Raw genomic sequence first — 16129 nt, 5'->3', positions numbered from 1 at the left:
CAGCAAAATGTTTTTTTCTTGGGCAGTCCTCATGACTTGGGCATGATAACCTAGGAAAGATAAACGTGGGGGGGGGGATACTAACTTAAGGCAGTGGTTTTCTGTAGATTGATATGTTAAAAATGTTTCTCTCTGGGAGCCAGGGAAGGAGTGCTGGGTCCTGTTTAGGGGCAAACAGCCTGCAGGACAGGGCACCACATGGTTGGTCCTGTGTGGCTGGGAGCTGAGACTTGTATTTCTCCAGATGTCAGCAGTTTCACAGACCCAGCTACCATCCCACAATGTATCTTACTGAGCTTGCACCATCAAATCGTTAAGCTGGGACTTGTATTCTTGGCTACATGCATCCATTTGCCTTCCTCATACACACTATAAGACCTCGTCTGACTCTCAATGCAAAATGCAAAATGGACCGTGGTGCAAATCTTAGGTCTGAGTTACAAGATTATGGTGTGAGTAATCATGCTTTGGGCCTGCCAAAGGGTCCAGAGACTATTCTGGGTGACGTATCTTGTTTGTTTCACTTGGAAGCAGGGAAACTAGGCCAACCAGCAATTGACCTGAGGCCAAACTATTGGAACAGCTGGGTCATTTAGCCACCTAGAGTGAGCAGCATTTGGCAGCAAGTGAATCGTGGTTAGAGAGTAGACTTTACCTGTTGTAATCACACACTGAGATAACGCTTGTAGAGTAAGAAAATAACAAAAGTTGTTTATTATAGGAAGTAAATAACTTGCACAGAAAAGTTCCTAGTTCTAACCTAACATGCTATTCTAGAAATGACAAAGGCAATCATGCTTGCTGCTTTGCTCTCAAGGTGACTCCTCAGCTTGAGGTCTGAGAGAGAAGTGTGAGGAGCAGGAGGAAGGTGTAAAACAGGATGCATCCTATCAGTCTAAAGTTAAACAACAAGGAGGTAAAGAAGTAAGCCAATAGGTTAAAGCAGTGGTTTTAAACCCGTTTGCCATGGCACCCTGGGGTGCCTTGAATGATGGTCAGGGGTGCCACAGGCAACACTGGTCTCCGTCCCCCTTTCCTTCCCTCTCTCCTCTGATGCCCTCTTGCATCTCTGCCTCCCAAAGGCTTGCACAGCTGTTTGTTGCACCAGCCCTAGCTACAAGCTCCATGGGCAAATGGTGCCTCGGGCTGGCCAGGGGGTGCTGGTTGTCAGGAGTTGAGGCGGCAAGCGGGCCAGAGAGCCTAGCCAGGCAGTCTGCCAGCCCTTACTGTTGGGAGTGGACAGACAGGTCCCAGGCCCCTGTGGGGCAGTGTGAGGAGGCCCCTCTCTATGGGGGGGGGGGGCAGCTCAGAGACCAGGGGACTCCAGAGGAGAGGAGGCCGAGGGACTACTCCACAAGGGAGGGTGTTCCCAAAAGGGTGAGAGGCTGCCAGCTCTGGAGGAAGGGTTTACATAACTGGGCTCCTGAGCCCCACAGGGGTGCCGCCGAAACAATGTAGTTGGTAAAGGGAGCTGTGGACTCAAAAAGGTTGGAAACCTCTGGGTTAAAGGTACAGGGATAGTCTGGGAATGTGGAGGTCCCTCACTTTTCCTGTCTTTACTCCATTAAAACCACTCTTCTGCAAGTTGAGTTGTACCCAAATGTCCAACATAAACCAACTCAGTGGTGGAACAGGGCAAGCATCCACCATGGAAAAGGATTCAGGTAGTTGGGCTGGAAAAACGCCCCTTGGAGAGCAGCCGCTTCTCAGAGCAGTTGACGTGGTGTACAGTTGACCAAAGCTAAACAGAGCAGTGGTTTGCAGGGGCGGATCTAATATGAAGCTAATGACATAGGAAAAAGACATAGGAAAAGATCAAGAAGATAAAGGCAGAGAAGAAGGAGCAGACGAAGAAGAAGAGGGAGAGGTAGTAGTGGAAGAGGAAGAAGAAGAAGAGGAAGAGAATAGAGAAAACAAAACCACTCGAATTTAAATTATTAGTTAACTGGAAAGTAGTCATTACAATGAATTTGAAAGTTTTGTCGTGGAATGTGAACGGTTTGAATGAAAAAACCAAAAGGAATAAAATTATAAATGTGTTGAAAAGAAAGAATCTCGATTTAATCTGCTTACAGGAGACACACGTAACTAAAAAGCATAAACATATCCTGGTACACAAAAAGTTGGAAGTTGAGTTTATAAATTGTATAGCGGAAAAGAAAAGAGGGGTAGCGATATATGTGAAAGAAAAATGGGAACCCAAAGTGATTTGTAAAGATGATGAAGGAAGGATTTTGGGAGTACAAATTAACTTCCAGGGTGAAAAACTTAATGTGATAAACATATATGCCCCAAATTTGAATAAACCAGAATTCTTTAAGAAACTGGAACAAATTTTATTGGAGTTAGAGTGTAACAAGACGATATTACTGGGAGATTTCAACGGAGTGCCGAAACCAGAATTAGACAATCAGGAAAGAAAAAAAGCAAACAAGGAAAACTGCCAAGATCCTTCAATAATTTGGAGGAAAACTTAGACTTAATAGACATCTGGAGATACAAACATGCAACAGAGAAGCAATTCACCTTCTTCTCAGAGCCACACAAGAGCTGGGGTGGAATTGATCAAATCTGGGTCTCAAGGGATCTTACATTAAGAACTATAAAGTGTGAAATTCAACCTAGAACTCTCTCTGATCATAACTCGGTAATTCTAGAAATAAAAGGCAAATCACAGGGCGGGTTCAGATGGAGAATGAATGAACACTTATTGGAGAGCGAAGATGTGGTTGAAAAAGCTAAAGCCACATTAAAAGATTATTTCAGCCTGAATCTTAATACAGAAACAAGTATGGATATAGTTTGGGACGCCAGTAAGGCGGTCTTAAGAGGGTTTTTTATCCAGCAAAATAGTTACAGGAGGAAAGTAAGAGAACAAAAGAAAGAGGAAATCCTTAACCAGCTAAGAGAGTGTGAGAAAAAATTAACAACAAATCCGAAAGATGAACAAAACATACAAATAATAAAAATGTTACATTCTCAGTACTCAATGTTAACAAGTCAAGAAATTGAATGGAAAATGAAATTAATGAAACAAAAATACTTCGAGTCAGCTAACAAAACGGGTAAATTATTAGCTTGGCAATTACGAAGAAGGCAAAAACAAAATGTAATAAACAAGATAAAAATAGAGGAGCAATTGATAGAAGATCCAAAAGAAATAAAGGAAAATTTCCTCAAATTTTATGAGAAGTTGTACAAAAAAGAAGAGGAAGAAATAACCCGAATAGAAAAATATCTAGAAGATTACAGCGGGAAGACCATAACAGAGGAAGAAAGAACTCAATTAAATAACCCCATAAAAGCAGAAGAGATCCAAGATGCGATAAGGAAGATGAAACCAGGGAAAGCCCAGGACCGGACGGATTATCAGCCAAATATTATAAAGTATTGGGAAATCAATTAACGCCAGTGCTATGTGATATCATGAACAACATATTAAGAGGAGGAAGGGTACCAGAGACATGGAAAGAGGCTCACATTACGATGATCCCTAAACCAGACACGGATAAATTGAATATGAAAAACTATAGACCCATATCACTTTTAAATAACGATTATAAAATCTTTGCGGAGGTGATGGCAAGCAGACTTAAAAAATGTCTAGTAAATCTAATACATAAGGATCAAGCAGGATTCCTTCCAAATAGGTTACTTAAAGATAATGTAAGGCATACCATAAACATTATTGAATATCTGGAATGCAAGAACGAAATACCCGCGGCGCTGATTTTCATCGATGCCGAAAAGGCATTCGACAATGTTTCATGGCAGTTCCTATTGAAGAGTATGGAGAAAGCAGGGCTAGAGGGCGAGTTTATGGATGGAATAAAAGCAATATATTTGAAACAATCTGCAAAACTGATTATAAATAACAACCTAACAAATTCATTTAAAATTGAAAAAGGAACAAGACAGGGATGCCCTCTATCCCCGCTTTTATTCATTATGGTACTAGAGGTAATTACAAATAAAATAAGAGTAACACCAGAGATCCGAGGGATCAAAATAGGAACAAAAGAATATAAACTAAAAGCGTATGCGGATGACTTGATGTTATCCCTGGAAAATCCGCAAAAAAGTGTTGGTAAGGCCTTGGAGTTGTTGGAAGAATTTGGCAAGCTATCTGGTTTCAAATTAAATAAATTAAAGACAAAAATGTTGATTAAAAATTTGGGAAAGGATGAAAGTGAAAAATTGGAGGTACAAAATGGAATTAAGGTGGCAAAAAAAAATAAAGTATCTGGGAATTTGGCTAACTACAAAAAACAAATCTGATTCAAGATAACTATCTTACAACATGGAAGGAGATTAAAAAAGACCTAGATACGTGGAATAGAGTGAAGCTTTCGTGGACGGGAAGGATGGCGGCAATAAAAATGAACTTACTCCCAAGAATGTTATTTCTGTTTCAAAATATCCCAGTGATCAGAGGCTCTAAAATGTTTACAGATTGGCAAAAAACTCTTTCGAAATTTATATGGCAAGGGAAAAGACCGAGAATTAGATTCAAACTTCTTACAGATCGGAAAGAAAGAGGGGGATTCTCGGTACCTAATCTGAAATTATATTTCGAGGCCGCCTGCCTCTGTTGGATCAAAGATTGGATTAATTTGGAAAACACTGATTTATTGGACCTAGAGGGGTTCGACAATAGGTTCGGCTGGCACGCCTATTTATGGCAAAACAAAGAAAAGGTACATAAAGGGTTTTCAAGTCATACTATTAGAGGGCCTTTATATGAAGTGTGGGAGAAAAATAAAAAACTCCTAGAATGGAAAACACCCTGGTGGCTATCACCAACTGATATTTTAATAACCAAAAAAGTAAATATGGAAGGAGAAAGGCTGACCTATGAAGACCTACTGATAAGATCAGAAAGCGGATGGAAGATGAGAACATATGAGGAGTTGAAAGATAAATTAACAGGCTGGTTACAATTCCATCAAATAAACGCAGCATGGATAGAAGATAAAAAAGTAGGGATGAACGAGAAGAAATCCAAATTTCAGATAGAAATAATTGAAGGTAAATCCAAATTATTATCCAAAATGTATAATATATTATTAGAATGGGACACCAAAGATGAAGAAATAAAGGAGGTCATGACAAGATGGGCAATGGATCTGGGATACAATATAGAATATGATAAGTGGTTGAAATTATGGACTAGTGGAATGAAATTCACGGCATGTGTCACACTTAGGGAAAATTTGGAAAAGATGATGTATAGGTGGTACATCACACCGGCAAAACTAGGGAAAATGTATAAAACAGGAAATAAGATCTGCTGGAAGTGTAAAATCAAAGAAGGTAATTTTTTCCATATGTGGTGGACATGCGACGAAATGAAGAAATATTGGGAACTTATTTATAATGAGCTAAAAAAAATATTTAAATATACATTTCCCAAAAGACCAGAGGCCTTCCTACTAGGAATAATTGGGGATGAAATCAAAAAAGAAGATAAGACATTATTCCAGTATGCTACAGCTGCCGCTAGAATATTGATTGCCCAAAATTGGAAAAATCCAAACACCCCAGCAATCAGAGATTGGCAAACAAAATTATTTGAATTTGTTGAACTAGCAAAAATGACACAAAAAATCAGAAACCAAAAAAATACAAAGTTTATTAGCGACTGGAATAAATTTATGATATACATTGAAGGGAATTATAGAAACCTAAAAACTATAGCAGGTTCGATATAGATCTTACGATGTGTAAATCATTAACAATTATCAGCTGCAGGAGAAAGAAATTATTTATACTAAGAAGCCTGAAATCGGGAGGGATGGAGGTCAATAGGTGTGTAGAGGAATGATTTAAGCATTTAAAGATATAAAGATTTAAGTGTGAAGACAAAGAACTGTAACGGAAACTGATGTTATTTTTATGTTATGTTTGGATATATATATTTTTTGTAACTGTTGATTTGTTTTTCCTTTTGGTTATTTAAGTGAAACTCAATAAAAAGTAATTTAAAAAAAATTTGAAGCTAATGATGCTATGTTCTGCCATTTCTTAAACTCTCTGAGGCAGACTGGGGAAGTCTAAAGGAAGGGGAAGCAAAACCAACGTAGTTTTATGCATACCATTCTTGAACCATGTGGACTTGACGTGGAATATCACACAGTTCAAAGCATCAGGCTAATCCATATCTCCTTGTGGATCTGCAGGTGATTTGCCCCAACATCTTCAGGTGATGATCAACCTCCTTCGCTGTGAGGACAGGATCAAATTGGTAAGAGGCCTTGCTCATTCCGCAACCCCCATGTGTCTGGACCACAATCTCTGTGCGGTGCTTGATAAAGGACTCGTGAGAGAGTATGGCAGATCCGCAGATGGTGCTTAAAATCCAGGATGGACAAGGCAGCATTTGAAGAAGAGCAGCCCTTGGAATCATTTTACTGGCACAGTAATCCAGCTTGAGCCACAAGCCAGCTCAAAGATGAGTGCAGTGTCTCCCATTGAAATCCAAGGGTGCTGCCTTGTTTGAATTGTGGTTTGAGCATCTGCACTGGCTTCCTACTGTCTCTTGGGCTGCTTCCTAAAAGGCCCCAAGGAGCCTATTTCAGAGCAGGGGTGGGGGAGGTGTAGCCCTCCAGAGCTTGCTGAGCTCCCATCAGCCCCAGGCCAGTATGGCCAGTGGTTAGGAATGATGGGAGTTGTAGTCCAGCAGCAGTCGGTGGGCCACCACAGGTCTTCCACTGCTCCTTTAGAGAACATTTCCTCACTTCATTAATAGAGCAGGGCAAAAGTGTCAACCGCTTGGTGGGGTGCAAATCCATTTAAGTCACCCTCCCTTTTATCTTCTCAGAAACATACTTAGGTAAGCCAATACAGAGCTTGTGAAAAATCTGAGACATTGACTTGAAGAGGAACACCTGTAACTTAAATATAACAGAATATGAGCTCTCAGAGGCTGGTGTGAAGGAAGTGGGCACTGAGAAGTGTCTTGCTGGTTTTTAGGCTGTTCGTCTGGAAAGTGTCTGGACAGACCGGGTGAGGTACATGGTGGTTGTCTATAGCACTGGACGCCAAGACACGGAGGAGAATATCCTGCTGGGAGTAGACTTTTCAAGCAAGGAGAGGTGAGTGCAGGTTTGAAAAAAAATGCCACCAGCCTGTTGTTTTCTGTGGGGGTCAGCGATCATCCAAAAGAATTGCAGTAGAAGCCACACACTTAAACATAGTCTTATTTTAATGCAAAGGCTTAGGGTGTCAAAGACACTTGAGTTGACAATAAAATATAAAAGATGTTCAGGTGTCATGTGTAGGGGCAAACTCTGGATACCTACTCCCACCCACAGCAAGAACACTCACCAGAAATCTGTGGCTGTTTGCTAAGGTGTCCTTCTCTAGAACACCAGCCCGGGATGTTTGTGTAGGAATTGAAAGGCATCTTGAAGATGTTAAACAATTGTGAGAGGCCCGGAGTTTTGGACTTGAACCAGAGCTCCTAGTCTGCCATCAAGATCACCACAGCCAGTCACTTTTCTCCGCTTAACCTGCTTCACAAGGGAAAATAAAATGGAGGCATTGTGGCAGGAGAGAGGACCATATATGCCACCCCGACAGAATAAAAATGTAATTAACAAATGCATGAAATCTGGCCGTTGTTTTGTTGAGGTCCACATGTGTTTGAAGCCTGTCAAACATTGTCATTTCTCTTTCTTGGTAGCAAAAGCTGCACCATCGGGATGGTTCTGCGTCTGTGGAGTGACACAAAGATCCATCTAGATGGTGATGGGTAAGAAACGAGCATTTTGGCGGCTAGCAAAACGAAGGCGATGTTAGGCAGGGCAGGTCTGCTGGGAAAGGCCACTTCATTAAACTCCGAGTGTTTTGTATAGATATATTTTAGCTACTGTTAAGGGTGTGTCTTTTTGGTACGCGACCAAACCCTCAACTTCTTATTGAATATACAGCTCTGTAGTTAGCAATACAACATTATATAAACTTTATGAGAGCTTTGGTTATAAAGCAGTTTAAGAATGAATAGTATTACTAACAGCAACTTGTGATGCATAGCCCTAAGAGTGTGAATGATTTCTTCTTCATAATAGTAATAACTGCAGTGACAATAGCTTGCTGTGCATGGCCCCAGGAGCATAGAGTGATTTCTTCTCTCTGTTGGTCTCCTTGCTAGTGGGTTCAGCGTCAGCACTGCAGGAAGGATGCATATCTTCAAGCCCGTTTCAGTTCAAGCAATGTGGTGAGTAACTTTTTTCTTTTTCTTCAGCAGTTGACTCTTCTCATTCCCTTCTAGACAACAAAATGTAGCCTTTCACCTGCACTCCAGAGTGCCCCTGCCTGGCAAACAATCCCTGCCTTCCACCCCCCAGAACAACTCAATCACTGAATTGCTGCAGTTGCTGGAGGGGGAGGGGGGTCCCAGAAGGCTAGGCCAACTCTTGATCATAAATTATGATATAACTTAGCTCCTCTCTCTTTAGAAAAAGCACCAGAGGGAAACTAGATGGTTGAGATGAATAAATTGGAGCCATTCTTCCTTGTCCATCAAATCTGCCAGGCTGCAAACCCACCCTTACATTTTAGGTTTCTAAAGACAGGCTGGGAAATTGAATTTCTGTCCCATGGGAGAGTCTCAACACTCTTGGTGTCTTGCTGAACCAGAGCATGAAGTTGGAATGGTAAATGATTTAGGAAGGTTAATAATGTGAGGAACGGGAGTACCCAGCGTGAAGAAAAAGGTATATATATTGTGCAGAAGCTTTGCAGTTGTAGAACACCAAGAAATGAAATCCATCCTTAAAACCTTTTCATAGAACTTCGCAGCTTCACCTTTCCCTAGAACCCTCTCCTTCACTCAGTCTTTTACAAAGCCTTAGTAGGATACAACCTAGGGCAGAGGAGGGATCTCAGGTTATACCAACCCTAATGATGAAGAACATAGGAAGCACACTTTCTCAGGTCTGCATAGCCCAGCATTGCCTCTTCTGGCTGGCAGTGGCTCTCCTGGGTCTCAGGCAAAGAAGAGTCTTCCACAGCCCTTCCTGGAAAGTCCAGAGATTGAACCCAGCACCTTCTGCCTGCAAGGGAGGCCCTTTCTAGCTTCTGTGCCTCCCCATCTCTTCTTTTCACCTCTGCTCATGCATGTGTCCCTTGCTGCTTGCTAATGTATAATTGCCATGGGGGAGCAGAGGCTGTGATCTATGATGACTTGAGAACAGTTTTCACACTTTCAGGTTATTGAGTGATAACTGCAGCTGTCCTGTGAACGACATGTTAATATCCTACACCCAGTCAAGTGTTTTGCCTGAGGCCAAGTGGAACAGAGCCATCTTTAGCCATCTGTTATCTTGTCACCTAACAAGCTTCCCCGGTGCTCACAGGGGACTTTTGCACATTGGCTTACTTTCTGTTGTGCTTCCAGTCCAGCTCAGCATGGCCTGTGCCTGTATTGCTCACATGCAAAAAGAGTGCCCAGAGGAGGCCTGGAGAGGGCACCCCCCCCCTTAGAATATTAAGGGCTGGCGCAGGCGTGGGCCCAGCCACCAGTGGATTATGTTCTTGCCCTGCACTTAATCACTTTTGCATGTTACCAAGGCCCAGTTTATAGACACAAACTATGTGGTGGTCCTGCTTGAAATGCAGGGGTGTGGAAACTGCTCTTTGTGGTGAAAGACTGGTGGGAAGGGCCTCCTGAAATTTCAGCCACACCCGTGCAAACAGCGGGGGGGGGGGGCAGGCATTGCAGCCACGTGGGTGGTGTTTCTGGGAAGCATCCTTCCTGCCACCTGACGAAGGCACATGAAGCAGTAGCTCTTGCGCAGGGATCGCCACGAATGCCTCCTTGGGTTCCATGGTGCTACAGAGGAGAGAAATGTAATCAACAAATAACTCACTGTTCCTGCTACTTGGCCCCTGTCGTCCTGTGCCAGTGACAGGGATGGCACAACTCCTGTACCTTTATGGGATGGGAGAAAATTCAAAGTGTGAAACTTCTTCCATAATTGTATCCCACTTCTGGAAAAGCATCACCTAATACTCTGCTTCAGGTGCCTTAAACTGTTCATCTTGCATCTTAATTCAGTAAAACCAGTTAGCATGGATTCTGATTTCAAACCCCTTTTTTGGGGGGGTATTTTAGTTGTATTTATCATATGCTTGTAAACTGCATTGAGACTTATGTGAAGGTAATTAGAGGATTTGACAAATTCATGGAGGAGATTAAGGATATCATTGGCTGTTAGCCAGGATTGCTATGCTCTGCCCTCCACAGCTGGAGGCAGTAGATGCTTCTGAATATTAGTTGCTGGAAACTGCAGGAAGAAAGAGTGCTGTTGTGCTTGGGTCCTGCTTGTGGGTTTCCATGGGAATCTGGCTGTCACTGTGAGAACAAGGTGCTGGACTAGTTGGGCTCCCTTTTGTCTGATTCGGCAGGCTCTTTTATGTTCTTAATTTACAAATTCAACAGCTCAACCATAGTGAAACTTTGTCACTGTTAATGTTTGTTCCTCTGCAGATTATTTTATCAGTCCCTCTGCCTCCCCCCATTCCTGTGTCCTTGGCCCTTGGCAATTTTTTTCTCTCTGGGTTTCCATGCTTGCAGGTCCGCCTTGCAGATCCTCCACAAGGCTTGTGAGGTGGCTCGGAGGCACAATTACTTCCCTGGCGGGATGGCGCTCGTCTGGGCCACGTACTACGAGAGCTGCATCGCCTCCGAGCAAAGCTGCATCAATGAGTGGAACGCCATGCAGGACTTGGAGTCCACACGCCCCGACTCGCCAGCTCTATATGTGGACACGTGAGTCCTCCCCTTTGGGTTTTGGTCTGAGGTGTTCTGACTAGAGAAATCCCACAAATAGGAGGAGGGTTCTTATATTCATTGGGGAGAGGATATCAGTTACTGTTAGCCCCGTGAGCTATGCTCTGCCTTCACAGTCAGAATACCAGTTTTTTGAAGCCACAGAAGGGGAGACGGCTCTTGTGCTGAGGTCCTGCTTGCAGGTTTCCCATAATGGGCATCTAGTTGGCCACTGTGAGAGGAGGAGGCTGGACTAGATGGGCCATTCGCCTGATCCAGCGAGCTCTCCTCCTCAGAGTTAAATGAGAAAACCAATCCTGGGCATAAATTGTGCTTGGTGCTCTACAGTTCTGGGGGAGATTATGTGTTCTTTCCCCTCCCCCGCCTCAAAACCAGGATGGAACCGTGGAAAGCAAGAAGGGGATAGTATATGTAGGATTTTGATAGGTACTTGGGTGTATTTGGGGAAATGCTGGGATGCAGCTCTATGGAGGAACAAGATGGTGGCCAAAGGGTATTTTCACTGCTTAGCTACTGAAAGCACTACGCATCCAGTCTGCTTGAATCTTCAGTAAACACTGACTTTGTAGCCTGAGTTTAGCTTTTCCTTCACATGAGCACTAGTAACTTGATTGCTTTTGCAATGAAAGCAGAAGTTCCTGGGTTCCCAGGGAACAGCTCTTCATTGGGAGTCAGGCTCCGTGGTTCACAGCCCCACAGATTTCTTTGCTGGGAAACTCCCATCTCCCTTTTTTGCCTTTCCAGACCAACTGAGAGGGAGCGGGCAGAACGCCACATCAAGGCCAAACTCCGAAGTATTATGATGAGCAAAGATCTGGAGAACGTAACCTCTAAAGAAGTAAGCAGAGCCTCCGGTGGCCTGTCCTGGGACTGCCTTGCTTCCTTCGCTGCCTAGCAAACAAAATTGGAGGCCCTATATTGTTGTTGTTACTACTTTTGTTGCAGTGTGATGGAGTGGTAGGAATGTCTGACTAGGACCTGGGAGAGACCAGGGTTCGAATCCCCATGTAGCCATGAAGTTCTCTGGCTGACCTTGGTCCAGTCACTGCCTCTCTGTCCAACCTACCTGAGGAGGTGGAGAACCATAGACACTTCCTTGTGCTTCCCCCCTCCCTTGCAGATAATTATGTTTAGATAGTTTGAACCTTGAGGATGACTCCCTGACTTACTTCCCCCCCCATGGCATTCTAACCTAGTTGTGTTGGTGATCCGTTCCCACAGCTGAGGGGCTTCCCAGGATCTTGACCTTGGGGGGCCCTCCCTTTGGTATCAACTGTAAGGTGCCACCTCACTAGTTGAAGGGTGTTCTGCTCCAGTAGCTCTGAGAACAGTTTCTGCCTAGGAGCCTGAAAGTACTTCTCTCCGTGTAGCCCCCAGACTGCTGATGGGGGTCCTGGCTGACAACCCATGACACCATAGTTGAGCATCTGCACTGACTGCCCATCTACAACAGCTTAAGTCCAGGGTACATCAGGGAGTGCCTGAACCCTGACATCCCAGTACGATCACTGGGATCATCTGCAGGGGCAACGTCATTGGTTGTTCCCCAAGTTGGCGAGGCTCATTTGACAACAAGAAGAAACTGAGTCTTTGGTGTCATTGGCCCAGCTGTGGGGAACACTAGAGATTCAGCTGGCGCTTTTCTATTCCATCAGGTCTATGCAGGCAATTAAGAATACTTATTTCCATGATAGCCAGCTGATTTCTTATTTTAATTTTTTAATATCTCTTTTATGGTATGGATTTTTGTACAATAGTTGTAAACTGCTTTTTATGAACAGCAGTACATAAATGTTTTTTAAATAAACAAGTAAATGTGGTACATAAGAAGCTGCTCTTGTCCATCTAGCCCAGATTCTCTCCTGAGGCCTCCGGAAGAGAAAGGGCCTTTCTTGACTCATGGTGCCTGATCCTCTTAACAGGAGGTGCCAGAGGTTGGACCCGGGGCTTCCTTCACGCTGAGCAGTGACTCCCTTCATGGCCAGTCTGTGTTCGGGTGGATTGGCCACCTTCCTCACTCTGCTACTCTCTCGCCCGTGTAGATACGGAATGAGCTGGAGAAGCACATGAGCTGCAACTTGAAGGAGTTCAAAGAGTTCATTGACAATGAGATGCTGCTAATCCTGGGGCAGATGGACAAGCCCTCTCTCATTTTTGACCATCTGTACCTGGTAGGTTGCCAAGCCGGTGAGCCCAGTCATTTCAAAGCCTTTGCCACGAACGCCTCTGTGGTGCTGCTTTTGTTGTGTGTCTTGACTCTAGTGTGGTTCTTCCAGGGTTCCGAGTGGAATGCCTCCAACCTGGAGGAGCTACGGGGCTCTGGGTGAGTACCATGTTTTCCAGCTCCTCAGTTAGCTGGTAATCCCTGGTCACTGAGGCTCTTCTTTTGAAACATTGGGGGGGGGGGCAGGGAGGACATGTTGGCTCTGTGCCAAAACCAGCTGCTGTGCGTTTCATGCTGACTTGTCAAGGTTTGATGCTGGTGTTTCGGAATTAAGTATTTATTTTTCCACCCTAACTTCGGATTGCAACTTAATACTCCAAGGTATGAACACTGAGGCTCAACCAGGTTAATCTTTGTGTCTTCATTTAACTTTCACAATTGGTTCTAATCAAAACATTTTGAGTTCTGCTGCATTTTAAGGCAGCACAAAGGAGGCCTTGGCTAAGTCGAGGAGAGGTGGCAAATTGGCCAGTTTGATTTTTAACAGGTGGTTTAGGAGAGAGAATTTCATCAAGTGCAGGTTCTCCTGTTGTAGTGTGGCAGCGCTGGGAGAAACTGCACATGCTAAAATTCCTCATCCTGCGCTGCTGATTTCAGTCCCAGGAGCCTTGTCCTCTGTTGGCGGTTGGCCTAGATGACCCTTGGAAGCCATTCCAACTCTGATTCACAGGGTGGCTAAGTGAGGCTTCTAGATCTCCAGGGAGAGTTTCAGTGCCCAGCACAGCTCTTTTTCCTAGCCCATAATAGAGTACATTATGCAAACAAGTAAAATGGCAGAATAGCTTATGTGAAGTAAAGCGAAACGGGCAGGTGTCTGCATATGTCATGAAAGATGCAGAACTTGAGGTTTTCCTGGTGCAGAATTTCTGTTGTTACAAACCAGGCAGTGGCCTTGTGACAGGGAGAAATGCTGCTGTTTTCCCTGCCCCCACCATAACGATAAAACCACAGTCTCTTATAAAACTGTTGTTACAACAGTAAACAACAAATAACTTGCCCTGATAAAATTACAGACTTTTGTCATGGTATGTAACAAAGTTTCATTTGATTACTCTGAAAGATCACACCACACTTTCGCATGAGTGTTGGGTGGATTCCTGCCACAGTCTGAACAATTTATGTATTCAGTAAACATCTGCCATATGTTATAAAAGGAATAGTTTGTGTTTGCCCTTTGCTGCTCTGACCTGGCATGTTAGTTGTTCAGCCAATGCTATTGACCATACCAAGAATCACTGTTCAGCCCAATTCCGGTTTTCCAGCATCTGGCTATCTCCATATGGGCAGCAGTCAATAGAAGGGCCAAGAGGTCATCATTTGGGTAATCTTGAGCGGGTGGGATTGTAAGTCCAAGTGGTGCTAGTGCAGGAGACATTTCAGCTGTTTTGCACAAACATTGTCTTGATCTGTTCCTATGTTTGCAGCGTTGACTACATCTTAAACGTCACAAGGGAGATTGACAATTTTTTCCCTGGCTTGTTTGCATACCACAACATCAGGGTCTATGATGAAGAGACCACTGACCTCCTTGCCCACTGGAACGAGGCCTACCATTTCATCAACAAAGCCAAGTAAGCTGATGCACAGAAGGGACACTTTTTCCGCATGCCGTGTTCTGGGAGCGATGAGGGAAGCCCTCTTCTGGGTGCTGGGAGAGCCTCACTGTGGAGCGTATAGCCCAGGGCTCTGCCTCCAAACAGAAGGGCAGCTTCACCAGCAAAGTTTACAAGAAAGGCAGGGTGGCAGCAGCAGTCATGCCCAGGCAGCTCCATGTCCCTGGTGTCCTTCTGGTGAAAATAAAGGTTCCCTTGCTATCTGTTTTCACTGATGATACTTAGCGTTCATATGGCACAAAGGAACCTTCAGTGGTCTCAGTAATCCGTCCAACAGCCTTGAAAGGCAGGTCAGCAGTCTTCCTCCTGTGTTGCACCCAGCAGAGCCAGTGTTTCCTGGGAAGTCCCTCAGCCACTAGGCTGCACCAGCCCAGAGAGAGCCACCAACTGGCCTGTCCCCTAAATCACTGGTGTTGGTATCTTGACAAAAATTGTATAAGCTGTTTATTTATTGTATTTATAATCTGCCCTTCTCCTAAGTTGGGATTCAAGGTGGCTTACAACATTTAGAAGTATCATTATAAAATACAAAGGAAAACAAACTAGTTAAAAACCAAGTTATCAGAACACATTTAGAGCCAGCAGTTGAGCTACAGTTTGCCTTGACAGCTGCCCAGCGATCAGCATTGTTTGCACCTCAGTTTCCAGAGGCCTTTTTGAGCAGGAAGCTCTCGGCCTGCCAATAGAAAGAGGGAGCCCATATAGCCTCTCAGGAGGGAATCCTTCAGTATGGGAGCAGCCACAGATAAGGCTCTCTCTCATGTCACCACCAGCCATGCCTCTGATGTGGATGGGGCTGTTTGTTGTGTTCTGCATAGCGTCTTACGACCCTCTGCTTCATTCATCCTCACACTTGCCCTGCAGAGTGTGTTTGCATTATCCTTATATACAGATGTGGAGCTGAGTTGGAGAGAGATGGATCTGCCTTAACACTCTCCCTCTCCCAACCAGTACATAAGTGGGCTGGGATATGAGTTCAGAGCTCTTACTCACTCACAGAGGCTTCGTGGCCATTGCTATTATGAGCACCTGTGCTGTGCTGCCAGGCAGCCAAAGCTACTATACCCATGCCCTAAATAAATGCTTGTTTGTTGACAAATCAAAGAGGTGCTTGGAATCTTGATTCACAAAAGCTTTCAAGTGTCCCAGTTTGTGCTGCAGAACCAAGAATGGTTGTTTCCCCAGCTGCCAATCTCCCTCCCTCCCTCCCCTCTACAGGAAAAACCGCTCCAAGTGTCTAGTCCATTGCAAAATGGGTGTGAGTCGCTCTGCCTCCACCGTCATCGCGTACGCCATGAAGGAATTTGGCTGGCCCCTGGAGAAAGCATACAACTACGTCAAGCAGAAGCGCAGCATCGCCAGACCCAATGCTGGCTTCATGAGGCAGCTCCTGGAGTACGAGGGCATTCTGGATGCCAGGTAGGGCGCTGGGGCTTGGGAGGGAAAGGGGAGGGAGCAAGGTCAGCATTGGCCCCATGCTGCCACTGACCCCATTGT

The 16129-nt window shown here is 44.4% G+C and overlaps 1 protein-coding gene across 4 annotated transcripts in view; it reads left to right on the top strand.

Moving 5' to 3' along the window:
- SSH1 (slingshot protein phosphatase 1) overlaps positions 1-16129 on the top strand; it is a 49711-nt gene that overhangs the window by 23377 nt on the left and 10205 nt on the right. For 3 of the 4 annotated variants that reach the window (XM_083583812.1, XM_083583814.1, XM_083583813.1), the window contains 10 exons: positions 6180-6244; positions 6973-7094; positions 7685-7753; positions 8153-8218; positions 10580-10774; positions 11540-11633; positions 12838-12966; positions 13072-13118; positions 14444-14590; positions 15851-16051. In XM_083583812.1, coding sequence (XP_083439938.1) covers positions 6180-6244; positions 6973-7094; positions 7685-7753; positions 8153-8218; positions 10580-10774; positions 11540-11633; positions 12838-12966; positions 13072-13118; positions 14444-14590; positions 15851-16051 — 1135 coding nt within the window. Of the gene's footprint in view, positions 1-799; positions 917-6179; positions 6245-6972; positions 7095-7684; positions 7754-8152; positions 8219-10579; positions 10775-11539; positions 11634-12837; positions 12967-13071; positions 13119-14443; positions 14591-15850; positions 16052-16129 lie in introns of those variants that run through there. The other variant, XM_083583815.1, reaches the window with a different exon arrangement.

This window comes from Podarcis filfolensis, assembly GCF_964270895.1.
Source record: "Podarcis filfolensis genome assembly, chromosome: 13".
NCBI lineage: Eukaryota > Metazoa > Chordata > Lepidosauria > Squamata > Lacertidae > Podarcis > Podarcis filfolensis.
The sequence above is the reverse complement of the archived record's forward strand: the minus strand, read 5'-3'. Positions and strand labels throughout refer to the sequence as shown.